General features: G+C 58.6%; 1 protein-coding gene across 1 annotated transcript; it reads right to left on the bottom strand.

Moving 5' to 3' along the window:
- On the bottom strand, positions 1-23,386 carry EDN2 (endothelin 2). The gene is made up of 7 exons (XM_032414802.1): positions 23,291-23,386; positions 22,122-22,240; positions 19,054-19,190; positions 6,196-6,355; positions 4,577-4,699; positions 3,528-3,626; positions 1-1,724 (listed from the first exon to the last, which is right to left on the bottom strand). The coding sequence occupies exons 1-7, from the start codon at positions 23,384-23,386 to the stop codon at positions 1,631-1,633; spliced, it is 828 nt and encodes a 275-aa protein (XP_032270693.1). The 3' UTR covers positions 1-1,630.
- Positions 23,387-27,759: the final 4,373 nt, after the last annotated feature.

Genomic DNA, 27,759 nt, shown 5'->3' with positions numbered 1-27,759 from the left:
TATTTATTAAATACACACACCCATACATCCATATGTACTATAGACTCTAGGTTCAAGTCCTGATGCCACCACTTACTGTGTGACCTTGGGCAAGTAAATTGCCTTCTCTGTGCCCCAATTTTTCCTCATCATTAAAACAGAGGTAATAAAAGTCCCTATGTCATAGGGTTGTTGAGATGGAGAAAATGAGTTAATATGGGTCAAGTGCAAGTATACGGTAGGATTTCAATACGTGTGGCATGTTGTTCTTCCATGAGGGGGTCAGGGCTGGCTTCGTGGACATGGCAGTGTGTAAATAATTATCTTGCAGTAGCCATTCTGGCCACCTGCCGCTCCCAGCACAGGCCAGCCGGGAGAAAAGGGAACAGCTTGTCGCAGGAGGATTTGGCGGACACGGAGGCTGTGGGTCCAGGCGGCCGCCGGCAGGGGTGATCGTGACTGCTGGCCATCCCTGGAGCTCCGGTGGGCTGCTTCCTGGGCCCTGGCAGGACCGGCCAGCCCAGGCCTAGAGCCCTGGGCTTCCTCGGTCAAAACTCACTTCTTGTTCACTAGCGAGGGCAGAGGCAGGGGACAAGCTAGGGCCAGGCCGTAGGTCCATCGCAGCGCCCATCACTGGCCCCTCGGGCTGCGCACAGTCTTGGGATCCATCTGGCTCCAGCCCTCACTGGCCAGATTCACTCTGGGCCTCACGACAGTTCCCGGCGACGGCTGCTGGAGCAGAAGTGGGTCTTGACTCCTTCCAAACATGCTCTTGGGAAAGGCCTGGCCATAGGTGACTGGCCCGATGGGAACACAGGTCCCAGAATGCTGGATGTCAAAGCTGTAAACAGCTGCCCAGGCACATGATAGGCAAAAGCCTAGAGAGGCTGGGTTAGCAGCTAGAGGTGCCCAGCAAGGGCACGGGGAGTGGAACCCAGGGCTCCGGCCACCTGCCCCAGACCCTTTCTCTCTCCTTTCTGTGTCCCCCTAACCTCTGAGCAGCCGCTTCCCGAGAGGTGCCTCCCACCTCTGCTTCAGCCAAGACAAAATGCCAGAGTACCGTTTCATCGTTTATTACAAACCCAAGTTTGCAGGTAAATAATTGAGTTTAAAAAAATACATTAAAATAAATAATCGGAATTCTCAAAGTTCTGAGAGCAAATAAGTTATATACAGACAGGTGAAGCAGAGCAGGCCGTTCTCACCAGGAGTGTCCCGAGGACATGAGGGTGGGAGGACTCTGGGGAGGGAGAGCTCGAGGGGACGGATGGGGGCCACCCAGGACACCAGCCCCATCCAGCCTCCAGGGCTGGCTTCGGTCTGAGTGTCCATCACTGCTCGTTGATCCTGGTTTGTAGCCAACAGACAGGAAACCTCTCAGGACGTGGCCTCCAGGTCAGCACGCTCCTCATGCGGTTCCTTCCAGCGGGGTGGTGGGGCCAGGGCCGGCGGGGGAGACCGCTCTGCAGCTGAGGGGCTGAAGGCTTTCCTGGGCAGGCAGAGGGCACGAGCTGCCTTGGGGGAAGCTCCCTCACCCGTGCAAGGAGGCCAGAGCTTGTGCCACCCCAGCAGGTGGGGTCCCTGGCCCTGGGCTGCCCCTCTCCTCGCGGCTCCACACAGGCTCCTTCCCAGCGTTCCTTGGCAACCAGCGCTATCTCTTCCTCCGCCTGGGGTGTGTGGGTCTCAGCTCCCTCACTGAATCCTGGTGTCGCCTAGCAAAGCGGATCTTGGCGGCAGAAATGTTCCTGGAATTGAGAAAGGTCCATTTAGCATCTCGGGAGATACGGGCTGCCCAAGAGTTCCCCAGGACAGGCAGCAGCGATAGGACCTGGCCCCCTGAATCACAGCTGCCCCGGGGTCAGAGGGCAGCCACAGCTCACTCTGGAAACAAAGTCTGCACATCAGGGACAGGCCAGACCAGGCCTAGAAGCTCCTCGGCCCACAGGGACTTTGAGGAAGCTGATGTTCAATGTCAAAGGCTGCCGGAACAACCAGAGGGCCAAGAACAGTGTACCTCCTGTGACTTGCCTTCCCACTTCCACACCTTTGCTTCTGCTGTTCCTTCTAGGCTCTTCACCTCCCCTCACCCAAATTCCATAGACCAAAATTCCCATTCTTCAATGTCCAGCTCAAGGTGGCTCAACCCAGACAAATATGGGTCCTAGCTGCCCTCCGAACTGGGATGAGACCCTGGCAGGGACTCCAGCATCATCCAAGTGGTCTTGTCCTGGCTCCAAGGGTTCTAACCTGGAGCTGGGAGGCTGGCTGCAGTTCCCAGCTATGGGAACTGAGGCAAGTGTGGCAACCTCTCCAAGCCCCTTCCTTAGTCTGTAAAATAAACAGGCGTAGCTGGTGTGAGGATGAGTATGGGTTGGAAGAGCAAGCTCTTCGCCCACTACGAGGTGCCGTGCACTTGCAAAGTCTGAATCTTGATTTTTTTCATCCTCGGACAGTTCCTAAGTATCTGCTGGGTCTTCCCTATCCCTTCCCCATCCTGCCCTGTCTCCTATGTTTCAGCCTCTCCACAAAAATGGGAGCCCCCAGGGGGACCACGCTGGGCCTCAGCACTGGCCAGCTCCAAGGAGCCTCAGGGACAGAGGTCTGAATGGTTACCACCCCTCCAGAGCTCCCACTGGGTGCCAGGCCCTGCCTGAGGACCTCCACCTACATCAACGCATCCAACCTCACAACGACCCCTAGACATGGCTTGTACCGGCGTCCCTGGTTCAAAATGGGAACCTGAAGGGCGCCTGGGTGGCTCAGTTGGTTAAGCGACTGCCTTCGGCTCAGGTCATGATCCTGGAGTCCAGGGATCAAGTCCCACATCGGGCTCCCTGCTCAGCAGGGAGTCTGCTTCTCCCTCTGACCCTCTTCCCTCTCATGCTCTCTGTCTCTCATTCTCTCGCAAATAAATAAAATCTTAAAAAAAAAATTAAAAAAAAAATGGGAACCTGAAGCACAGAGAAGTGAAGCGATAAGCCCATGGTCACAAAGGCTTGTTTGTGGCAGAGCTGGGGTTCAAATCGGCCAGTCCTGGCTCAGTAGCTGCCCCTTTAGCCACTCGGCTGCACGGCCAGATGTGGGGGCTCTATTCTCAAGTCAGTTTGGTTGGACAGACATTCATGGGCACATCCCGAGTGCCAAGCCTCAAGCTGAGCCATGCTGAGGCTGCCAGGAAGGGGATCTGGTCTGGGACAGGGAGGAGAGGACAGGCTAGATTGTTGACCACTCTGGACCCAGCACGTAGGAGATGCTCACCACCTGAATGAACACCTGAGGGCCTTCCACAGTCACAGTCCCTCAGCCCCCACCTAAGAAAGTCAACCTCCGGGCCTGGTGGGGACAGAGAGCACAGCAGCTAAGACCTCCAGCTCTGGAGCCTTCCAGATGCCTGCCACAGACCGCTGGGACCTTGGGCAAGTGCTTTTACCCCTCTGAGCCTCAGTTCCCTTGGCTGCCCGGTAAGGACCCAGTCCTGCCTTCTATGGAGAACGAGGGCAACATGCAAAGCACACAGGAGGTTCTCGGCCAGTGCAGGCACCCCTTACCTCAGCTGTTGGAGGAGCTCCCCTGTGGACATCCATGTCCGGCCAGCCTGGAACACGTCGGCGGGGGACCCGCTGCCTGGGACTACCACAGCTTCGGCCCTGAATGAACAGTATTAGGACCCAAGTGAGGGGTTGTCCAGGGCCCTGAGAACACCTGGCTGTGGGCCCAGTGCCCCCCCCCCCCCAAGCAGATCCATTTCCACCCCTGTGCACCTGGCATCCTTCCTTTCCCAGGTGGGGTAGGGGCTGAGGAAAACCGAGCTGCCGGGAATGCGTTCTTAGCCTCAGAAAGAGGCAGCTGGGTGCCTGGCATTCCCAGAATCCAGCCACCTGCAGCTGAGCACAGTCCTTTGCAGGGGAAACTGAGGCAGGGGTGGAGCCACAGCTTGAGTCTCAGAGGAATTTCTCATATATCATCATAGGAAAGGCAGGTTTGGGACTGTGAAGCCAGTTTCTACTTTGCCCAAATGCTCCAAGTGGATGAGCGAAGGAACAAAGTCTCTCCCACTCCTTTTACAGGTGGGAAAACTGAGGCCCAGAGAGTTAAGAGACTTGGCAGAGCTCCCCACCCCCTGCCCTCCAGCCCCCAGCAATTCTGTGACAACCTTGGGATAGTGCCCCAGCCTCCCAAGTCTAGATGTTACTTCTCCACCCAGAAAGCTCCAAAGTCCTCCGCATCACAGCTCAGGAGCCAAAGCCCAGTGCCCTTGGGCAGACAGACTGAGGCTGAAGGCCCAGCTCTCCTTCTGACTAGCTGTGCAGCCGGAGAGGACAAGTCCTGTCCCCTCTCTGCCTGAGCTGCTTCTGCTGTCACTTGGGGAGAGTCCCCCCTGCCCAGGAGTGAGGCTGGGATGCTCTCAGAAGCCCCCAGAGCTGGGCAGTGGGAGGGACTCGGGGTGACTGGTTTGCCACAGAAAGGGATACTGCCCACGGGCCCCGGGCAGCCTACGGGCTCCCAGGACCCTGCTCCTTCACCATTGGCCACTCTGCTCGGCTGGTCTTCCAGGTACCCTGCGCCCCCGGCCCCTGCAGGCTGGGTGCCCACTTACCAGGGCCTTTGATGGCAGAAGGTGGCACACGTGGGGTCCCCACCGCTGGAGCATTCACAGCGTTTTGGCAGGGAGCGGCGCCGGCGTCTTGGCGGGTTTCCCAGGCCGTAAGGAGCTGTCTGTCTGTGGGCAGGCAGCCAGCAAGGTAGTGGTGTAGGGTGGAGAGATAGGAGGGGAGAAGGAGAGGGAGAGAGGATTAGATAAACTCCAACCACTGGCAAGCAGAGACTGCCCACAGCACATACTGGGATGGCCACCCATGCCACCAGGGTGCAAGCAAAATGTTACCTGAGGCCCCTGGCCTCAAGAAGCCCCAGCACAGGCCCCTCCCTGGTTGCCAGGTGGTCCTGGACAAGGTCCGTCCCCTTTCTGGGCCTCTGCTTGCTCCTGCAGCCCTGGTCCTGCTCAGTAAGCCTCCCAGCACGGAGAGGAGGGGCTGAAACAGTGCTCCCTCCCTAAGTCGGGAAGTGGGGCGTCCTCCCAGCCCCTCCCCTCTCTCCCAGCCAGGAACTTGAGCCGATGGAGAGGGCCAGGCTGGTCCCCCTGGAGAGGGGAGGAAATGGCATCTCACAGAAGTAAACATACAGGCTCACAGCTAAGCTGCCCTCACCTGGTCACCCCTTGACTGGAGGGGCGATAAATGTGTCTTAGAGCTCTGACTTAAAACTGGTGTGTGCAAGTGCTCGTGTGTGTGTGTGTGTGTGTGTGTGTGTGTGAGATCAGGGGGGACTGATTTCAGATGCAAAGTCTGGCCAAGGCAGGCTGGGGGCAGGGCAAGGGCCCTGTGGCCGGTTGGACCAGCACCTTCGGGTGCCAGAGCTAATTTTAGACAATGTGGTTGAAGTTATACTGACTCCAGGTAGACCCAGCACGCAGGGACTGGCAGGGTTCCCGCCCTGAGCGAGTGTTTGGATGCGGATTAGCTCCACACACGCTTACGTGCAGGGCTTCTCTTGCCTTTTGCAATTTGGGGAAGGGAAAAAAAAACCCACAAACACACAGAGAAACTTCAACTCGAAGTATGCAGTGGCCCGGAGGCAGTGCGGGTGCAGACAGAAACAGACAGCACGGGGCTCCCACCCCAGCGCTGCGGGATGGCACAGGCCAGGTTTCTCATCCTGTCACTGGGGACAGCAGCAGCGCCTGCCTCGTGGGGAGGACGGGGGATTCGAGAGCTGATAACATACAAGCAGGGCTTGGCCCAGAGCCTGGCCCCGTCAAGGCACGGGTGCTGTCGTTAATCGTCTTATTCTTGGAAGATCGTGCAGCGGCAGCATGGCAGAGTGCTTGTGAGCTTTGGCAGCCATGGGCCTAGGATGGAGCCTCCACCTACCACTTACTCCTTCCTGTGTAATCCTGGGGCAGGCACCCGACCTCTCTGAGCCTCAGTGCCCTGATCTGGAAAATGGGGCCAATAGCAGGTTGTTGTGAGAATTCTCCTGAGCTAGCGCTCCATCGCTTAGGCAGCCCCCACGTGGGAGTCGGAACAATAACCAGTAACTCTTCATGTTAGCGCAGCAATCCTGTCTGGAGGCCCAGGGAGCGCTGTACTCCGTGAGACATTCCCCATCCCCTGCCCCGCTTCCAGCAGCCCCGCCTGGATCCCCGCGGTCGCTCACCCGGGAGTGTTCACCCAGATGATGTCCAGGTGGCAGAAGTAGACGCATTCCTTGTCGAGCCAGGAGCTGCAGGAGCAACGTCGAGGCCGCAGGTGGGGGCCTCGGGCCCGGGGTGAGGGCGCCGGATGCTCCGGGGCCGCGGCAGTCACCTGGCCCTTGCCTGCGTGCACAAGGAGAGAGAGGTGGAGAGCTGGGTCAGGGTGCCTGGCACAGCTGGGCCAGGGGACCCGCCAGGCTCCACCTCTTGCATAATCGAGGAAGTTGGCATTCTCATTGCTCAGGAGCTGCATGCCAGCCCGGGGAAGCCCCAGCGGCCCCGGTGGGAAGGGCCGGCGCTGCCCAGTGCCTGCAGCACCGCTGTCCCTGCGGAGCTCCCGGGAGCTGCCACGGCTGCGGGGCTCCCACCCTGGGGGCCCCCAGCTGACTGGCGAGTACCCCCAGGGGGAGGGAGACACCCTCGAGCAGACCCGGCCGGGGGCGGCTGCCGTAGCAGGTGAGGCTGGGGCGGCTCACCTTCCTGCAGAGCCAGGAGCAGGGCCAGCGCGACGGAGCACCAGGCCGTGGGCACGGCGACCATAGCGGCGGCGGAGCACACGGGCTGGACCAGGGGAGGGAGCTCGCCTGTTGCCAGCGTCCTGCTGCCAAGCCGAGCCGATAGCTCATTGCCTCAGTGCCCTGGCTGCTTCTTATAACACCAGTCAGGGCCCCGCCCCTGCCCATGCAGCCCTGCCCCGCTGCACAGGAGAGCGATGACACCGCCTCCACCCGGGTGCACCGCTTGCCCCAGCCTCCTCCGCGGTGGGGGGGGACAGGGGAGGGTGGAGGCGGGAGGGGAGGCCCCCCGCTCGTCCCTCTGTGCCTGGAGCACCTCCTGGAGTACTGCAGCTTCCCTGCAGTCGCCAGGGACCCCTCCTGGTTCTGCTGGGCTGCCTCAAGTCATCCCCAGTGTGCCCCGACCCCCTTCTTCACTCTCTGTGGGGCTCTCCATGGGTCTTGCCCAGAGCTGAGAGTTGGAAGGGGGAGATCCACGAGCGAAACCCTCCTTCTCCTTGGAGGAGACCTTGCCATCCCGCCTGCCCACTGCCAACCAGGCTGAGGATGCCCCCTCTATTGTGTGGGAGTGGAAAGGGGGTGCTCAAGGCTGTGTGGCCTTGGGCAAATCAGAGCCCTCTCTGGGCTGGCTTCCCTCAGTGAAGGACACAGTTCACCCCTGACCTCTGACCAGCCTGGAGCTGCCTCATCCCTACCTCACCCAGGAAGTGCCCCCTCCCCTCCTTCCTCATCCGTCCCCCAGGGCCTGGGGACAGGTATTCTGGTCCCTTCCAGAACTTATTGCCCCTGTGGGCACACACACAAAGTACCCCTTGAAAGATCTCCCACCTTGGACATGACAGGGCACTTGGCTCACTCCGTGGCTACTCTCTCCAAAAAAGGCAAGTTGGGGGCGGGGGTGCACCCTGGGGGCTAGCATTCCGCCCCTGCCTCTCTGCTAGCTCAGAAGCTGAGCCTTGCTGGAGACAGAGTGTGGATGCACCGGTGCTGAGCTAAGCAGCTTGTGGGACCAGCAGTCGCCCTGTGTTCCTGCCCAGGCCTGGCTCAGAGTCCACCTCCCGTGACGGCTTTCAGGGACCCTGTCTCCAGGTACACCAGGAAAAGCCCTCTCATTTCTCGGAACTCCCAGAGCCTTGCTCTCCTGCCTGCCTGACTCATGACGCCGGGCTTATCTCCCCAGCAATCTCGAGGTCCGGAGCTCCAGAGAAGGCAAGGCCAGAGCCGGCCTGGCACACAGTAGGAGCCCTCTGAGTGAGTGCTCTCCGAGGGAGGAGAGAAGGCATGAATACATGCCTGGCTTTCAACTGTGGAAATTAGGTCCCCAGGAACCCAGGCTGCTCAATTTTCAGTTGCTGTGTTCAGCAGCGATCTTGTCATCCGACATTTATGGAGGGGGAAACAGATGACCACAGAGAAACAGGCAAGCTTGCTTCGTCCTAGGGCGTGACCAGAGCATACATGTGCGTCTGGCTGTGTGCATGCCATCCCAGTACAGAGAGGGCCAGAACTTGAGGAGAGAGATAACCGTCAGCGTGATCTTCCTCCCCCCAGGCTGGGTCAGGCTGCGGTGGAAGCAGGAGCAAACCTTTCTGAGCACCTACTGTGTGCTCAGAGCATTTTCAGCTCCCCTCTATCGTGGCCCTGGGAGGCAGCTGTTAGGATCTAGGGATCAGCTCCACTACTGCCCGGGAGACTCAGAGAGGGGCCTGGCTTGGCCAAGGTCACGCAGCTGGTGGATGCAGAGCTGGCACCGGGACTCGGATCTCGGTCCCTCCAGCAAAAACCAGAGACTCCCCACGCAGTGCTCACTGCCCTCCCCCGCCAAGGTACCTCTCTAAGAATTTAGAAGAGCATTTCTGGAATGAGGTGAGCCATACTCCTAGTCATTTCTATTAGCCTCCCAGAGAATATAAATATGGAATTAAACAGGGTCAGGGTGGGGGAAGGGGCGGACAGAGAATTCAAACTACTGAACCATGAAGAGAAGAAAGAAGAACAAGCAGGTGAGCGGGGAGCAGGAGGGGGTCTGGGTGGGAAGGAAAACAAACAGGGAGGCAGATAAAGACAGGTAGGGAGAGAGGGAGGACAAGGAAGCAGAGCCTAGCGCGAGAGAAAGAACTCGGATTTGAAAAAGTAAAAGAGAAAGACCATTTGGAAGGAGAGCGAAGGTTCTACCACGTCTAATCTTTACACAAATGCAAAGTGCTGCTCAGGACAATAGGGAACCAGAGGCTCTGAGTCTGGGAAACATAATAGAAGAATTAAACAGACCAGGAGACAGGATCCCTCTCTGGTGTGAAAGGATGACGACAGGGCAGGGGCCGCTGCCCGGGCCTCGCAGGGTCAGTGTGGGGAGCTGCGCCCGGCTACAGTTCTCCTCCTTCCCTGCGTGCGGCAAACAGGGCCCCTGTGAAATGGAGAGGCCTGGCCCCGGAACCTGAGCGAGCCCAGGTCCTAGGGGGGGAAAGCCTTCCCGGAACAGGGCTACCCCACCGGCAAGACTTGGTTTCCAGGTAGAGAAAATTAAGCTGAGTTAAAAATAGCCAGCCCCAGCCCCAGCCCCAAAGCTCTCTAGCCTGGCCCTGACGGTCACCCCCTGTCCCTCCTGGCTGGCCTGGCTGCATGGCCCCCAACCCTACCCCTCTGGCTCCCATCAACGGCCCTGGCCATCTGCTCTGTGGCACTGCCCCATCCCCACCTGGCCCTGTTACCTGCCTGGGCTGCTAAAGGCTGCAGGTTAAGGCACAGGGATTCATCGAGGGGCCCCCTGTCAGGATCTGGAGGGCATCGTTTTGCACACAAAATAATTTGCTCCACTTATGCTTGGCCCCGGGCCCAGTCCAAGGAGAGATTTGTGGGGAGGGCAGGCTGGCAGAAGAGAGAAGTTGAGGCATATTTCTGGATGAGACACTGTGCCAGAAACTGACCCCTAGAAATTCGCTCCAGTCTCCACTTCCACTTGCTGGATGGGATAACGGAGGCCTAAGAGGAGAAGCAACTTGCTCAAGACAGTGATGGGGCCAGACATGTTCTCTTGGCTACTAATCCAGCCCCACTCTTCCCAGTGCACCCGTGAAGCTGCCAGGGGTCCAAGTGGAGCCTCTGGGTCTGTATGGGAAGGGCTGCCAGGAAGGACCCACTGGCAGGAAGGCCAGGGCACTGGGACGGGGCTAGGCCATCTTTCCACGCACCCCCAAAACTCCCCCTCTACCCCCTGCACTAAGAGTAAATATCGTAGGCTGTCCAGCAGCTGAAGCCACTGTGTGGGACTGAGGATGCACACGAGTGAGGATTAAATGTCTGGTGATGGGGCTGGACCAGTGCTGGTGTGGCTGCAGGACCAACAAGTGTTGTCCCAGCTCTGCTCTTCAGACTGTGTGGTCTTGGGCAAGTCCTGCCCCTTCCCTGGCTTCCTTGAAAAGCTTTTCTGCTTTCCCATTGGCTGAGAGGGGTGCTCTCAGCTCTGAAAGCCTACGGCATTCCGAACCAACCTGACCCGCGTTTAGAGCTCCCCAGACAGCCCTGCAACCTCTCGCTCCCCTCTTGGGATCCTCTGCTCTCTCCCTTCTGGAAATCCAGTTGCTTCCCTGTTGCCGCCACCCTGGCCTCACTAGGTTTCAGGAAGTTCTGTTTGCAGCCCCACTGGAAGGGACACAGCGTCTTGGCTGCAAGCACATACCGTGCAGGCAGCTTAGCCGAGCGAGTAGCTAGGAAGATGGGGCTGGCCAGGGGGTGGTGTCTGCAGTCTGCAGGGGATGAGGGGTTGGGGAGGGTTTGGCCCTGGAGCCAGCCTGCCTTGGGCATTGAGGGACTGAGGAGGCTCAGACATTCCTATCATCATTTGTCCCCAAGTCTGCAGGTCAGGGCTGCGCCCTTTCAAGCCTGGGGCCACTCAGCCTCAGGCCCTCTTTCTGGTGGGTGGTCTGGGCCTCCTGCCATCAGCCAGAGCTCACCCTGAGCCAGCAGGGCCTGCCACCACCCACACCACCGTCCCCACGCTGGGTCTCTGCAAGGGCAGTCTCGGCCCTGCAGGACCAGCTCCCCTGGTATCCACGGCTTCCCTGGGAGGACAACCCTTGCCAGTTCTCCCCCTCCCTCTGCCTCAGCCCATTCGGAGAGATTTATATCTCCCATATAAACTGTACTTGTAAAGGAGTAATTCATGGGCCCTGTTTGTTATTAATCTAGGGGTAATCAGGCCAGGGTCAGCGAGGCCCATGGAACTGCTGGAATTTCAGCCGAAAGTGGATATTGTTCAGTCAACGCACCCTCGTCAAGAGGCCACGTGGGTCCTGCTGGACTTGCCGAAGTAAGGAAACCAACTCAGGGACTCAGCATCCGGGATGAAAAGCTCTGTGCTCCAAGTGTTTGAGTTCCCTCCAAAGTGTTAAGGGCCCAATTCCCCACATAGCCCTTCAGGGGTGTGGGGTAAACACACACTTACTGAGTATTTAATATATTCCAAGCATTGTGCTAACTAATTCACACACGTTATCTCCATCGACAGACACAATACACCTAAGAGGTGAGTACTGTAATTAGTCCCCACTTTATAAATGAGGAAACGGGGGCTCACGACTTGCCCAACGTCAGACAGCTAGCAAGTGGCAGAGCCAAGTTTACGAAGTGGATTTGCTTAATGTCAAAGCCCTAACCCTGAACTTGGTGTGCCCTCAATGTGCTTTCCTGGCTCTCCAGCCCACAGGGGGCTCGCTTGCAGCAACCTTCCTCCAGGAGTCATCCTCCCTCGTAAGGCAGAGAACCCTAGGCTGACTGGGAGAGTGGGGACCCCCAGGGTGGAAGCAGCCTCCCACCTGTGTCCAAGGGGGCCCTCACCCCATAATAAAAGCACAGCACAGAGCCCATGCCGACAAGGTCAGTCTCTGAGGCCTTGTCACAGCTGTTAGGTAGACATAGACAGTCCGTTCTTATTTCACAGGATGCCCACAATAGACCTGGGAGGTAGGCTTGGCTCATAATTCACACTTTACAGATGAGGTTTTTCCAGATAAGATCTCATTTTATAGATAAGGAAGTGACTTACTTAGGGTCACACAATGAATAAGAAGCAAGGTTGGAACTTTCCCTCAACAACCTATATCATGTATATCCAATGTTCCTTTCATCCATCCGTCTATCCATCTGTCTGTCTGCCCGTCCAACCATCCATCCATCCATCCAACCATCCATCCATCCATCCACTTATCCGTCTATTTATCCACCTATCCATCCAACCACTCATCCATCTATCCATCCATCCATCCATCCATCCATCCATCCACTCATCCATCCATCCATCCATCCACTAACCTTTCATTTATCCTTCTATCCATACATCTACACAACTAGTCTCCCATTCATCCACCTCTTTTGTAACAGATGTGGTTAGAAAAATTAGAAGGGTCAAACCTTGAAAAGCTTTGAATAGCACATTACGCTTGTCCTGGAAATATCTGGTTAGTTCCTGGGGAGTGGTGTGTCTCCTCACTGAGCCGATGAGCTCACTGAGGCAAGGTCTTCTCTGAAATCCCCACCCCGGGGCTTACCACAGGCCTGGGCACTGTTGGTTTATGCCCAGCACTGCAGTGAAATGGAACAAGATGGCTTTGTCCCACCAGACAAAGCCTGTTTTTGCATAAACAACTTTCTGATGGGGGAGATCTAGGTCCCTTTTCCTGCCTGGTACCATCTTTAAAACGTTCTAATGATGAAGACTTGAGATAATATTTAAGAAAAAAAAATCAGACAAGCATCCAAAGACGGAAGGACCCTTGGCCTATACCTACGCGAGGAAGCCAAGGTCCAGGGAGAGGAACAACCTGCCAGAGGTTGTCCTGCCAGGCCTGGATCTGGAAACCCAGAATGCCTGGACTCTTTTCTCTCTGAGACCTAGGCCCCCACATCTGGAGGGGCAGGAGCCCCGATCTTCTCCCCCATCTCACCGCCACCACTGGCCAGGACATGCAGCTGGCGGGTTTTCAGAGTCACACCCACGCTATTGCCTAGAAGCCAGGTTTTCCAAGGCGCACCCAGTGCCCCACCAGGAGGACGCATTTCCCCTCCGGGAAGGGGTGAGCCACCAGGAGGTCGGGCCACCAAAAGTACAGTACTTGATTCTAGAATTAAATGTCAGCTAAGAATAAGTGCCTTGTGCCTAGATCATCAGGGTTAGCTCGGTGCCCAGCAGGCAGGCAAAGCTCGGGTTCCCACTGTGATTCCAGGCTGAAATTCCTGAGCAGAGGTGTGCCTGGGATACCTCCTTGCCTAAAGGCCTTGCCTTCCTGCCCAGCTCCGGGGAATCCTGAGCCATGAATGACCCGGGAGTGGCACAGGCAAGAGGGTGGTCAGGAGCTGAAGCCTCTGCCTGGGGCTGGCTCGGGCTGTGGGAGCGAGTCAGGGGCCAGCCCACCCCTGGAACCTCGGTGGCTTGGCAGATCTGGCTATCAGCTTCAAAGCGCTGTGACTCAGGCGTGAACCCCCCTCCTGCCCTCCGTCCGCCCCCAGTCCCCTATGGACAAGTGCTCAGCACCGTGCCAGGATATAGGTAGTGCAGGGCAGGGGCTGGGCAACCTGAGGCCGGTTCTCTTGCTCACCGGCCATGTGACCCAGGGCACCCCACAGTTTAACCTTCCTGAGTGTCAGAGGCCACATCCGTCAAAGGCATCCAAGAAGACAAATCCCACCTCACAGCTCCTGGGAGCCTTTGTGGCAGAGCCAATGGTAGATGTGGCCTGTTGCCTGGCCCAGGAGGGCTCTGTCAGTCAGCCCCCATCCTCCCTCTTTCAACCTGGCCTGTAAAGTGCATGTGGGCTTATCAGTGTAGACATGCTCCTGGAAAGGAATGGTGTGTGTGTGTGTGTGTGTACTGGGGTCAGGGGTGTTCCTAGAAATTGTGCTATCTGCATGCCACGGGCCAGATCCCCCATGAGTGACCCCTGTACTACTCTGGGTCACATAGCCCTCCAAGAGCACCTGCCCCCCCCACCCCCGGTTGGCTCCAGTCACTCCCATTTGCTTTGGCACACGATATAATGCCACACCAGACAAGAAGTGTGAGCAGATTTGGGAAATGCTGCCTTCCTATGAAAACCCGGCTTCAGCAGGAAGCCTTCAGCCAGGACCCAGCCTGGAATCAGGGTGAAGCAACTCGCCAAGTCCAGATGCCCACCCTGGGGTCCAACCTGCTAGGGGTCTGACTCTGAGCAATCTTTCCTTCTTCATCCCTCCAGTGCTGACCTGGATGCCCAAAGCTGGCCTGGCCCACACCACAGGGCTTGTCATTCCCTGGATACACCACAGACTTTCTTGCCTCCTTGCCTCTGTGCAAGCTGGGGCCTCCCAGCCTCCTTCCAGTCTTACCCGATTTATTCTGGCCATCCTTAAAGCCCACCAAAATGCTACCTCCTCCAGGAAGACTTCCCGATTCCATCTAAGATATGAGATCGAACCATCCTCTGAACACCCATGTGGTTCTCATTTACAGCCTTGCTAGGCTCTAAGTCTCTGGCTTGGCCTGGGTGTCCGAGGGCAGGCTGTGGCTAAGGGCTCTGCCTCAGGTGTCAGGCTGAGCCAGGTTTGTAGCAGAGGCCCACCTCTCATGACCTGTGCCCTTCCCCTTTCTTTGAGCCCCAGTCTCCTCATCTATAAATGGGCGTCATCATGGTATTGTGGCTGTGGGAAGGGTTAAGTGAGAAAGGGCTCTGTCCGTGGTAGCCATTACTGATCACACCTAATTACAGAGCAGAGTCATGTTCTCGTTCTCACTTAATTCTGACAACATAACCCTCTGAGCTGTCAGTGCCTCCATTTTCAGACGAGGCTTCAGACTCTGAGAGCTTGGAGAGCTTGACCTGTAACGGTCAGGGGTTCAAGTTCAGGTCTGTCAGACCCCAGGGTCGGTGACATTTCTCTTCCCTCTGCCCTTCTGCTCCTATGCGACTTCCCCAGCCTTTGTCCCCTTATCCTGACCAGATACTCCGTAAGGACTTGTTGAATTGGAAATGGGGAAGTTGGGAATGTTCTCTCCTGGGTCCACTCTTCCTCCATTGGCCTCAGCCTAGGCTCGCTGGGTCCCCACTTGGGGGTCCACAGCTTGAGGGGATAAGCAAGGATTCTGAGCATCATGGGATAAGATAAAGACAAAAGCCTCATGGGTTAATGCAGCCCGGCCCAGGGTTTCCTGTAGTATGTTCCAAGGAAAATACTGGTAGCAGGTAGGACTCCATTGCCCAGGGAGTTTGGGAAACTGGGTTCCCAGCAGGGCTCCTGAGAGCTGCCAGGGGGCAGATGAGCTGTGTGATCCACCCCCCACCCCCCAGACTGCTGTCTGTGGCACTGGCAGGTGAGGGTGTCCTGCGTCCAGGGAGGTGGCTGGGAAGGGGGGCATGGAGTGGCAGGCTTGGGTTCCGCTTTCAGCTGGGTGGCTGCAGGCAAGCCCCTCCTTCGGTCTGAGCATCCTCCATGAAATGAGGTGCTCTGTGGGTACCCCAGAGACTACAGAGCATGGGGTCAGCTGTGGCCCAGAAAGACCTCTTCAGAGAGCCTTCTGGACCCACCTAGGAAGTATGGTGCCCGGCCTGAAAAGGGCAGTCTGGAAGCTTCAGTATCTGGGGAGTCCTTCCCTGGAGTGGCATCAAGGACCGTCTCCATCTCCCCACCCTCCACTGAAACCCTCCTGGGCTTATTAAGTAGCTGGCACTTTAAGAATGAATCATAGGCATGTAAACATGTACCCCCATCTGGTTCCAGGTGTCAGACAATGCACAGACCCTTTACATATGCTGGCATGGCTAATTGCCACAGCAGGGGGTATTCTTTTTACGATTTCCATGTTACAGGTGAGGAGCCTGAGCCTGAAGGCAGTGAAGGAGTGGCTTGCACAAGGCCATATAGCCATTTAAATGGAGATGTGCCTGCCTCATGGCCTGCATGCTTAAGCCCTGACCTGGTATCTGTGATGCCATACAGAATCCGCATGGGATGCAGCTTATTAGTAGCACTCCCTTTCCAGATGCGGAAACTGAGGTATCTTAACCAAGGTCAGCCATTCTAACAAGGAAGGAGCTGAGATTTGAACCCAGGTCAGTCTGAGGCCTTGATCTGAGCTCTTCACCTCAATTCCAGAGGTGAAGAGAGTCCCCAGAAGCTGGTCCTGGGGTCAACCTCGGGGCCTGAGTCTAAGGGCAGTAGGAAAAGTCCCCCATCCCTCAGCCTGGCTGTTGCACCTTTAGCAGTGGGAACTCTGGGACCTTGGGGGAGAGGAGTAGGCTGTTTATGCAATGAGCAGTGTGCTGGGTGGTGAGGTGAGCGGTGACTCAGGGAGGGAGGCCCTGAGCGGGCGGGCAGGCAGTTGGGGCAGCCCAGGCCAGGCTAGGCCATTGCTGGGGTCCCCTGAAGGAGGAGGTCTGGGTATGGCAGGGCTGAGTCACAGCAGCGAGATGGGACAGGGAGCTGGGATGGCCAATGACCTCACGCTTTCATGTGAGCCTGGCAAGGAGCCTCGGGCCCAGGCAGGCCTGGTGGGCCCACCCTAGCAGGATGGGCACACGCCCTCTTTGGCCACCCATAGCCAGGGGGTGTCTGTGAGACCAGAGGGTCTCCCTGCAGGCTCCCTGAGGCCTGGTGTTGGCAGAGCCCTGAAACCCTGACCGATCGGGGAAGTGGTGCAGCGCACAGAACAGGGGGATAGGGCACAGAATCTTGCTCTACCTCTTCTGCTGTGTGACTTGGGTCAAACAATTCCAGCTCTTGAGCTCTGACTACCTCTTCTGTCCTATGGATTCATGTGAAGATCTTAGAAGCAGATTCTTGTCCAAGCCCTGGCACACAGCTCGTGTCCTGGGGGCTGCAGAGGGACGGAGGCAGCCAGCGCCAGCCAGGAGCCCACAGAAAATGGAGGGCTAGCAAATGGGCTCTGACTAGGCTGGCAGACCCACATGCCACCATCCTGGCTTGTTGGCTGTGTGGCTTGGCGTAAAGGCTTTCTGATCTCTGCACCTCAGTTCCCCTTGGTGTCACATAAAAAATAATAACCCCAGGCTCTCAGAAGGATGATGTCACAGGGTTGCTGGAATCTCCTACCACCACCTTGGGCCAGACACTGAGGAACAAGAAAGCAGGATCTATTCCTCAGGGGCCCAGAAATAGTGAGGGAGCTCCCCCCTCCCGAGGACGCCTGCCTGGAAGGCACATCCAGGAGCTTTGTGAAGCCACCGCCTGCCCCCCACCGGTACTCTCCAAGGCTGGCCCAGAGAGGGTGAGGGGTGCCAAGGTCACACGGAAGCCAGCTGAATAGATCTATCATCCAGGGGGAGGGGGCCTTTATCTCCCCAGATAAGAGGCCCAGAATGGCCTCGGATCTGGGTGAATCCTGGGGTGGGGAGGGGAGGGCCAGGGCTGGGCTGGCTCAGGCTGACCATAAAGCAGCAGCTTCTCCCCGTGCCTTAGCCTGAGTCAGCCAGGGGCTGGGGCTGCTGCTGAGTTCATCCGGCCGCCTGCCGCCCAGCCTCAGCACCCAAGCCTCGGGCACAAGGCAGGCCCGTCATAATGACCTGGGGATAATGACAGCTGTGTGGGGAGCTGTGCCCACGTGCCAAGCATTCTCTCCGCTTTCCTTCAAACGATCTTCCAAATAGGCCTAGGAAGCAGGCAGGGCAGGGCCTGCATAAGCTGTCCAAGGTCCCACAGCCAGGGCCAGAAGAGAGGGGTCCCCAGGCCCCAGGGCTGTGCCTTCCGCTGCCACCCAGCGAGCATGCTGAGCCGGTTCTGCGTCAGACCCGGGCTCGGTCTTTGGGGCTCTGGCCCACCTGAGATCCCGTACCTGCCTGGGATAGGGGCCTAGGAGCGTGGAGGACCTGGGATCAAGGCTCTGGGCCTAAGGACCACTGTGCTCTGTGCCTGGCTCTAGGCTGGTCGAAAGGGAAGGAGAGACACGGAGCCCCAGGACCCCAAGGAGTGAGTGCCTGCCTCTATCTGCAAGGTCAGGAGGGGCTTTCCAGCAGGAGAGACATTTGAGCGAGGCTATGAGGGCGGAGAAAGCATTCCAGGTAGTAGAGGAAGCGGCATGAGTGCAGGCTGGTGGGCCTGAAAAGGCATGGCTTGTCCTAGGAGCTGCAGTGAACAGTGGGAGAGATTCAGTGATGGGAGAGGGGCTTGGAGGCCAGTCCACAGGCTTTGCATGTCCGGCCGGGAGCGGAACTTCGCCTGAGCTCAAAGTGGAGTCTCAGCTCACATCTATGCTGTGGAGGCCCATGCAGTGGGACCCAAACCAGTGCTGGCTGGGGTTGGTTGGGATTTCCTTCCAGGGCCTTCCCTGACTCTCAGATGAACCCCAGGTGGGTGATACCACAACCTGGGGAGAGCAAGGCCACCTACTGGCCATCTCATTCCTGTAAACTCAGGGCAGGCCTCTGACCGGGACACCCCACAGTTCCACAGAGCTCCACCTTCTCTGAAATCAAGTTGCAATGGGGAAAGAGACCAGACTCGCAGAGGGACCACGACAAGGACCCTCCCACTGCCTCAAATATTTTCCTAAGGGGCCAGGCAGCTCAGTGTTCTCCAGCCTCTTGGCTGCCCTTTGGAGGCCCACCCCAGTGTGGCCCTGTCTGGCAGGTGTCCCCGGGCTTAGCTTGGCTCCTCTCTGTACTCTGCTGTTGGCCCAGCTGACCACCGGGCACCGCTGAGGAACACCTGTAGAATGAAATCCCCCTTGCCTTCTTTCCACCAGTCACACTCGGATCCTCACTTGTCATTTCCCGGACAGCCCCTGGAGGGCGCCCTTCCGCAGGTACCCACTTGGCAGGCGAGGGAATGGGGAGGTTAGTGAAGTGAGGGGCCTGGCGGCAACACCAACACGGGCAGGGCGCAGGGAGCAGGGACGACACCCCTCGTGCGCCAGGCGCTGCGCTGCATACTTCAGCCCCTGGGGGATAGATGTAGCTTCCGGAAGCTTACAACCTGGGTTCAAATCCTAGCTCCGCCACTCACTAGTATGGGACCTCAAGCAAATCAGGGCCCTTGCGTCCATTTCCCTATTTGTAAAATGGTGATAATAATATACGTTTCTCACGGGGTTGGTGTAAGAACTAGTTGAGACGGCTCGCACCAAGTGCTTACGACCGTGCCCTGCGCATCCCCATCTGGCAGATGGGGAAACCGAGGCTCAAAGACAAGTAGTGCTCTGGGGCTGAGATTCACCCCGGCCTGCCGCCCGCGCCCTGCTCACCCTCCCACCCGTACGCGGTGGCCCCCTGCCTGGCCCTGCCGGGGCCCCGCGGACATCCCCGCCGTCGCCCCCTCTCTTGCCTGTTTTGGGAAATCCTCGGCCGTGGGGGGTGCCCAGCGCCGCTCGCTCCCCGCCCCGCGCTCCCAGCCGCCGCGCTGCGCTCGGCCCGCCCTCGCTCCCGACCAATTTTGGGCAAAGCGGCGGCGGCGGCGGCGCGCTACGTGACGGCGGTGAGTCAGCGCGCAGGAATGCGCAGGACGCTTTGTTCCCCGCTCCGCGGCCGAACGTGCTGGGACCGGGGCGCGGCGGGGCCTGACATCAGCGCGCGGGCAGCGCCGCCACGTGCGCCCCCCCCGCCCCCCGCCGCGGCTCCGGCTCCCCCTGCGGGACTCTAGGACACCCCGGGGGAGGCCGACCCTCCCTCCCGCCTCTGGGACTCTGGCTGCATGTGGTCCCCGCAGCCCGAGCCCTCTGCGGGGGGCACAGGGAAACAGCAGCTGGGGGTGGGGAAGGGTTGCCCAGGCGGAAAGCCTGTGCCCTGGAAGGGCCAGGGGGTGGCACCGAGAGGTCGTAGAGCCACAACAAGACCCCAGGGCTGCCCTGGGGACACTGCGGGGAGCCCGTGGTCTCTTCTCCTCTTCAGGGCTGTCGTGGGAGAGGAAGCAGGCCGCGAGTCCTCCAGGCCCTGCCTGTTCGTTTCCCCGAATCACTCCCCCTCTCGGGGCCTGGGTCTGGGAAGCTGAAGAGCGGGGTGACACTGGCTGTCTTGCTCCCCTCTAGAGTCCTGTGCTGGGTATTGTCTCAAGCCTAGGAGTGCTTTGGAAAGGAGTGCAGGGGCCTTGAGAAGTCTTTAGAAACTACAGATGGCCACGGTGAGAGCTTTTGTGTGCGAGGCTGTGCCTGGATCTTTCTAAATGTGACACCGGCTAATGATCAGAACAACCCTGAGTGGTGGGCATTGCTGCTGCTTGGGGAGACTGAGGCTCAGAGAGGTGAAGTCATCTGCCTCCACCACACCTGGTACTGGCAGAGCAGGTTGGGAGCCTGGGGCAGTGAGACTGGGCTCCCTTCTTCTTGAAGGGTATGGGCACTCCTCCTGGGCTGGAGGGGCAGGCTGGGGATCCCACGCTGCTGAGTGCTGCTGACCTGACCAGCTCCGAGGTTCCACTTCGGGCTTTCCTCAAGGAGGAGTGGTGGCTGGAGTTACAATCCTTCCTACCCTGGATGGCTTTGGGCATGTCACTCGCCTGCTGGGTCCTCCCCTGACTCCACTGTCATTTTCCCATTTCAGCTTCTCCAGGAACTAAATGGCCGAGCCTGTGGGTAGAGCCTGCCAGGGGCAGGCAGGGTGGCCAGTCCAGCTAGGGTTCTCTGGATTTTGGTTATGTACTCCCTCCTTCCCCCTTCCTTCCTCCATAGGGTTCTGGACACCAGGTCTTGGTGTCGTCCCTTGTCCCACCTGGGCTGGAACATGGGGGACCCAGTTGGCTTGGGGACCTTTCACAGGGGTCTGCAGACATGAGCTCTGGTCTCAGGGACTCTGCCATTGGGCAAGTCCTCACTGGGGTCCTCACCAGCCCCTCCCCCTGCTCTATTCTGGAACTCATTGGCTTCCATTCCTCTGAGGCCATATGTTATTTATGGGGGAGGTAGGGGGTAACCTCTCCTACCCTGGGGCTGATGATGCGGAGGCCTTGTTCCCGTCTTAGTGCCCGCTCTCTCTTGGTACACCAGCATGGCCCCCACCTAGCCTCAGCTGGTCCCCCGTGCTGGGTGCTGGCAGAGAGGCCGACGCTCCCAGGTGGCTCTCAGCCTCCCCCCGCCCCCCGTGTGGTCCCACCCATGGGCAGCACAGCTGTGACCTGCAGCAGGTAGATGTGGCAGGGTACCCCCTGGGGCCAGGGCTCCCTGCCTCTGGGACTGTGCTTTTCATGCTGCCTGCCGTGCATAGGCCTCCCCTGCAGACCTCTTCACCTGCTGTGTGAAATGTGCCCAGTGGCAGAAGCCACACATACGCACCATGGTTGGGTGCTGGGCTCCAGAGTCGCCAGCTCTGGGACCCAGGTAGGTCACGGCACCTCGGATTCCACATCTGTAAATGGGAGTAGGGCCTGTTTTGTGAGCATCTGGGGAGTTGGAAGATGCAAGTGCTTTAGCACACGGTGGCTGTTGGGTCAACAAGAGCCCTACCCAAGGAGTTCTAGAGACTTCCACATCGTGTCCGTCCCTTGAGTTGAGTCAGTGACTACCCTCCTCCTCCTCCTGTAGTTCTCTTGGTTCCCCCATGAGGAAGACCACCTGGTGTGGCCCCTCACAGCTCAGACCAGCCACCGCAGCCCAGAGAGAGACAGGGCCCTGCCACACAGCAGGGCTGGGCAGGGAGAACCTGCTCCCTACCTCGGGGGGAGGACAATGATCTGAGACCCCTTCGCCTTTAAGTCCCAGAGGCTCCAAAGACACCGGGCGATGGGACAGACAGGAGTAAGCAAGTATCTGCACCCGCCCCCCCCCAGCACAATTCCTGGCACCCGAGGGCCCCGCCTCAGCCTGGCATGCCTGCCTGGCTTCCTGCCCGTGTGGTTTCCCTGGGGCCTCTCCCTCACGTCCGCTGGCGGAGTAACCCCAGCTGTCTGCATTCCTCTGCTGTGAAGACGGCCACCTTAGGGCCAGGCCCAGCTGGGACACCCCTGAGTGTGAGAGCGTGCGTGCAGGTGAGGCTGTGCGGGGACACGCCCGCAGGCCCTGCCTCTCTGTGCCCATACATGCGTGTGCATGTGTGTGCACGGCTGTGCCCTGGGTACGCATTTGTTCACGGACGTGTGTGTGTGCAGGTACGCATGGGGGGGGACACAGACCCCGTGCGGACATTCACGGGTGCATGAGGGGTGCAGGGGGGAACCTATGGATCCCCAGGGGTCCCACAGGCCTGTGGGCAGGGGCCTGCGCTCCTGCAGTGTCTGAGGTGGTGCGTGTTCCCCATGCCTGAGGGCCCTTGCATGGCTGAGGGTCAAGTAGCTGGGTACGGCCTCTCTCGGGCTGAGCCCACAGCCGGGAGGCCGCTGGAGGAAGCAAGAAAAAGGTGTGGAGAGCCCATCTGCCTGGCCGAGCTGCGCGTTTCCCCCCACATTCCCCTAGGTAACTCTCCTACCAATCCGGGGGCAGATGAAGTAGGATTTGAGGCTTGGAGAGGGCCCCCCGCTCGCCCGGCTTCACACCGCCTGTAAGTGGTGCAGCCGGCATTCCAGTCCACGTCTGCCTGACTAGAAGCTGCAGGCAGGGCGGGGGTGGGGGGAGGCGGGGGGGTGAGTGCGGGCTGCTGCAGAGGCCACAGCACTGCAGAGACCTGTGCGAGGTACGGCCCAGGGCCAGGCTGTTCCCCTGGCGGGCGGGAGCCTCAGAGCCGCCCTCCCAGGCCCCTGCATCACAGCCTCCACCTGCCAGGCTGGGCAATCCTAATAAACCCTCGCGAGCAGTTGCTCTGTGCCAAGCCCGGGTGTAAGTGTTTTGCATGTAGTAACTCATCTAAACCTCCCTGACACTCTCGGAGGCTGGTGCCCTTATTGGGCTGTTGTTATTATATGTATACAATGCATATTACGTGAAATATTTATAACATGTAATAATAACTACTATTGTTATTCTCATTTTTGAGATGAGGAAATATGTCAAGTAACTTGCCCGAAGTCCCACAGCTGACAAATGCACAGCCGGGATTTGAGCCCGTGCAGTCTGGCTCCAGAGTCTGAGCCCCGAGCCGTACACACCCCGCTCGAGCCGGCGTCTCCTCGTGCACGAGACCTCAGCCTCATCCCCTTTCTGCTGGGTGGTCTCCAGCTCCATCCTACGTGCAGCAAGCCCAAGGCAATGGAGGGCTGGGTGTGCCAGGCCCCTGTCTCACAGATGGGGAAACTGAGTCTGGACTGATGTAGTGCCTGGGCCTGAAAAGGTGACCTCTAATGCCAGGTGCAGCCCTGCTTGGCCTGCTCCTAACCTGCTGGGGGACTTGAGGCAAGCACCCTGCTCTCTCTGGGCCTCGGTTTCTGTCCCACCCCCAGAGAGCCGGTAGGAAGGGCTGTCCCAGAGTTTCCAGGTGGGGAGTCCTGGGAGGAGGCGGGGCAGGCCTGGCAGCGGGCACAGAATGGGCAGGCAGGTAAAGGTGAGACTGGTCCAGGGCTGAAGTCAAGGTGTGGAGCCGGTTTTCCCAGGCTGTGTCTGAGTAATCCTGTGTCTATATTTATCTCCTCCTCTCTTGGGTGAGCAAACAGAGCCCAGTGGCAGCCTGGCCCACCATCCCCCATGCCAGCACGTTTCCCTCACCTGTTGATTGGCCCTGGAGAGTACCGCAGTCTTGGCTCCAAGCTCAGCCTGGTCCACATAGAGCAGACAAGGATGCTCAAACCTGGTGGCTTCCATGATGAATCTGATTGTCAGGGAAGCTCCACGCAGGCCTCTGAACACAGGGGCAGCCATGGCCTGAGCAATGGTGGTGCCTCAGGGGTCTGGGAAAGCCCCGCCCCCCACAGGCGCAAAGGATTCCCTTATCTCGGACAGCCATTTTCCTTCCTGCATACGCACTTTGGCCCAAGTGGCCGCCCTGTCCCTCCAAGATCTGAAATTCCCAGAGGAAGAAGTCTGCATGTATGGTGGTCTAAAGTCAAGACTGCTCTGGGGTTGAAACCTGGTACCCTGACCTTGGGCAAATAACCTGTGACTCAGTTTCCTTGCTTGTCAAATGGGGCCAAACCTTCCTATTTCCCAGGGATCTTGTGAGCATGAAGTTAAAGACACGATGAGCTGGCAGATGGAATGAGCTTGCTGGGGAGGGGCTGTCTTTCCCTACTTGCTTCCACCCTCCCAGGCCCAGGCCCATAGCAGTGAGCGGGAGCCCCACAAGGTCCACAAGGGGACATATATGTATATGACTCTCACAACATGCACACACTCACGGACACCCCTAATTCTGAGAGGTGCATATACACTCAGGACGGATTAGGTAAGTTAGGGCTTGGACCCTGGGAAGATCCCAGAAAGAACCAGACACTAAGTTTGCTGAAACCCTTCCCAGAGAGGGCAGGACAGGTGGCCAGTCAGGCCAAAAGAATGATGGGAAGAGAAGGGCATCTTGTCGAGAGATGGCTCAGCCTGGACCGTGCCAGGGCTCCATCCTCCTGACCCCAGCTGGGCTCCCTGCTGCTAGCTAGGCTCCTGCCCCAATTCTGGCCTCTGCCCTGGTGGTGCCACCTTCCTGACCCTGGGGAGCCCTGGGCCTGGTGCACGTGCACCACAGCCCTGCCTACTCCCAGGCTGGATTAGGCAGAGTCCGAGGACGTGCTGGGCTGGCAGGCTCACGGGCGGGGCGGGTGCCGGCGCTGGGACTGCCCTATGCTGGCTTGAGACTGGGCCGCAGCAAGGCCTTGTATGGCTCTGGCAGGGTAGCTCAGCTGGCGGCACCCATTGGCTGAGCCGGCACTCCCAGCCGGGGCTGCCGGGGCCCCAAACCACGGTAACCAGAGCCGCCGGGAGCTGGTGGATTAGCATGGCCGCCTGCCCACTAGCCTGCCTGCCACCAGGGCTGCTCTTTTCCTTTCCTAAAAAGGCAGGAGAGCCAGGCAGGTGAACCTGGGCCTGGGGTAGGGGAGGGGTGGGCAGGGTGTGCGGGTGGCTGTGCTGAGGGTTCAGGAATCCTAGCGCTGGCCTCGGGCCAAGCCCTCCTCGGCTCGGGACATCCGTTTTCTCATCTATAAAAGGGGGCAGTGGGCAGCTGGGTCTCCCTAAAGTGGCTGAGGCTTTGATGGGACCAGGGGAAATGTATGCTAGGGACCCCAAACCCAACGCAGATTCAAGGGCTGCTCAGTAGCAAAGAGGCAGATTCTCCTTCCATAGGAAGCCAACCACTTCCCAAATATAAGGGCCTGGTTTTAAGTCCCAGCTCTTCCACTTACCACTATGACCATGGGAGGCAGCCGCATCTGTCTGAGCCCCAGGCTTTCTCCTCTATAAACAGGATAGGGCTACAAGCCCCCCTGTCCTGTGATGAGCCCCTGCAGTCAGCCCCAGTCTGCTCTTTCTCAGCTGCCCTCTGTCCTCCCCTGACCCTTTCTTCTGCCCATTTCTCTCCACTCATGCCCATCTCAGGCTGGCCTGCCTTCTAAAGCTGTCCTGCCTGCAGTGGCCTGGCCCCAGGAGTCTCCAGGTCCTGAGCCCAGAGAGGGTCCAGGCCTTAGGATGAGGGCAGGGTCAGCCCAACCCCGGATGGGGAGCCAGGCAAGCTTGGCTAAGGCCTCTGTGGCCACAGACAGCAGCTTATGTCCTCCTGAGGCTCTGGGTCAGGGTCTCACTAGGTCAGTGGCCCTGCCATTTGCTAGGGTGTGATTTGGGGCTCGAGTCTTCACATGAAAAATGGGGGTGTGTGCCCCGTCCTGCCTTACTTCAAAAGGGAAAGTGCTTCATGACCCGTAGGGAGCAGCTGTGGGAGGCCTGGATGTGTGTAAATGACTGGGAGGCCTTGGGCCCTGTGGCAGGTGGGCGAGGGCAGGTGGCGAGTCCTGCAGAGAATTCACACACAGTTTTCAGGCTCTCGAGTATGGGAAGCCAAACCTTGGCACCTGCCGGTTGATCCTTCGGCCTTCGGCCTCTGTCACAGGGAAGCCATGTGGCTACCAGATGGCGTTGCTGAGAAACCAGGCAGCTGCTGGGAAGCAGCCCCAGCCTGGGCCTACCTTGTCCCATTGCTTCCTGGGCAGAGGAGGTGAGCTGTCTGAGACCCAGGGCTCCCCCCTGGGGCCAGAGTTCAGGTCACGACGGGCTTCCATGAGGAGCTGCCCTGGAGTCAGGTCAGTCTTCACGCTACCTCTGACTAGCTGTGCACTTGCAGCTGGTGGTGGTCCTTTCTCCTCTAAGGATGGGGGCAGTAACTCTCATCTTCCTGGGTTGTCATAAGGACTGCAAATCAGGTTTGTAAAATGCTAGGCACAGGGCGTGGCATCCACGAATGCTCTTCTTTCCGTGGGGCTGTTTGGGACATTTCCCACTAGCCTGGACTGAGACCCAGGGTCCACAAGGACTTGCTGTCCCGCGGCCGCTCCATTGGTGGCTCGTCATCCTTGCACACTCCACGATTCTAATGCCAAAGGCCATCTTCACTCTCTGGGGCCCCTTCCAGACCTTGGTTTTTTTTAACCGCCTGGAAAAATCCAGCACCTTTGAGGCTGACGTCATCGGCCCCGCCCTGCCCCCTGCCACCCCTGACATCTGCTGGGCTCCTGGGGGCACTTCTGACGTCGGGACATCCTAGCTTTGTGTGATTATCGTGAGGGTCGCTTCCAGGGGCTCTGGGTCTCGTCCCTTAGGCCCGGCCACGTGACTTGCCTTGGCCGCTGAAATGTGAGCGGAGGGAGGTGGGCTTCCAGCTGGAAGGATTTATTTGTCAGCACGAGGGAGCACAGCACTCTCTTCTGCCTCTGAGGTCAGGGGAGCACGGAGATGCAGCCTCCATCAGTCTGGGTCTCTAAGCGACTGGGATCTGTAGAACTGCCCTGCTGACCCACATCGAAAGTGTGGCCAAGGGGAAAAATATGCTTCCGCCGAGTCAGCCCCGGAGTTTCGGGGGTGCTTGTCTCTGTGGCAGGCAGCTCCTCTCCCGACTGCTACCTACTCCCTGGCTCAGAGCCCCCATCTCCCCCCAGGCCCTGCAGTCACCAGAGGTGCCCTCCACGCCCCGGCCACTCGTCCCCTGGCCTGTCCCTCTGCGGTGGCCTCCTGGCTCCCTGCGCCCCAGCAGCCTCGCCGGAGGCCAGCCACCCTCTGCCACACCTGGCTCGCCTCTGAAATAATGAGCGAATGAGCTGTTTCTGTTTTCATCCAAATCCCCTGTCACTTGACCACTGGCCTCTCTCTGTATCAGCCACACATGTGCTTCCCAGCCCGTGAATTTGGTTGGCATAACTCACCTCTTCGTTTGCCATAGTCTCATGTCCCGCACCCCACTGTCCCTCTGTCCCCCGGCTGGGCAGAACCCCGACCCTGACGCACCGACCTGGTTGCCTGCATCCCGGCTGCTGAGCACCGTGGGAGAAACCACACCCGGGGAGCAGCCGGGGCCTCAGTGCCTGGTTCCCCTGGCCGGCTTTCTCCTGCTCCCCTCCCCGCTCGGTTTCACAGAGAAGTCCCTCCGCAGGGATGCTCTCAACTTCCTCTCACCCAGCAGGCACTGACTTCCCTGCACCTCTTCCCGTGGGTCACAACGGAGGGTGTGTGTGTGTGTGTGTGTGTACTTGATTTTCACCATCTCCCTCCCATCAGCAACTCCCCCCCCCTCCCCCCGCAGCACTTGCGAATCTTTCTTCCCTGGGCCCCATATGCCCCCTCCCACTACTGCCCCACTCTCCCCTGGGAAGGTGTCCCGGATCTGCTGTCCCCACTTCCCACCCTTTATTCGACACCCAGCGGTACCTGTGAAGGGCCCGCTAAGCACCAGGCACCGTGCTAGGCCAGACTTCCCCGAAGTCAGCAGCGATCCCCTCATTGCTGAAACAGAGCCTCTTAGGTTCTCAGTGCTGAACTTCCGGGCTGCTCCTTCTCATGGCTTTCAATTCCTTCTCTGACCCTAAGGTGTTTTCCAAGAAAGGTCTCCAGGACGACTCAGACCCAGTCTGGATGAGAGCTTTTGTTCTCTCCCGCCACAGCAATTATGGCCACTGCAATTGGGTCATTAATGACGTCATTAGGAGGTAATGTACATGCAATGATGTGTTAGAATGTAAGCTCTTGGAGGGCAGGACTGTTTT

Source organism: Phoca vitulina, unplaced genomic scaffold, assembly GCF_004348235.1.
Source record: "Phoca vitulina isolate PV1807 unplaced genomic scaffold, GSC_HSeal_1.0 scaffold2, whole genome shotgun sequence".
Classification (NCBI taxonomy): Eukaryota; Metazoa; Chordata; class Mammalia; order Carnivora; family Phocidae; genus Phoca; species Phoca vitulina.
This window is presented reverse-complemented; position numbering and strand designations above follow the sequence as displayed.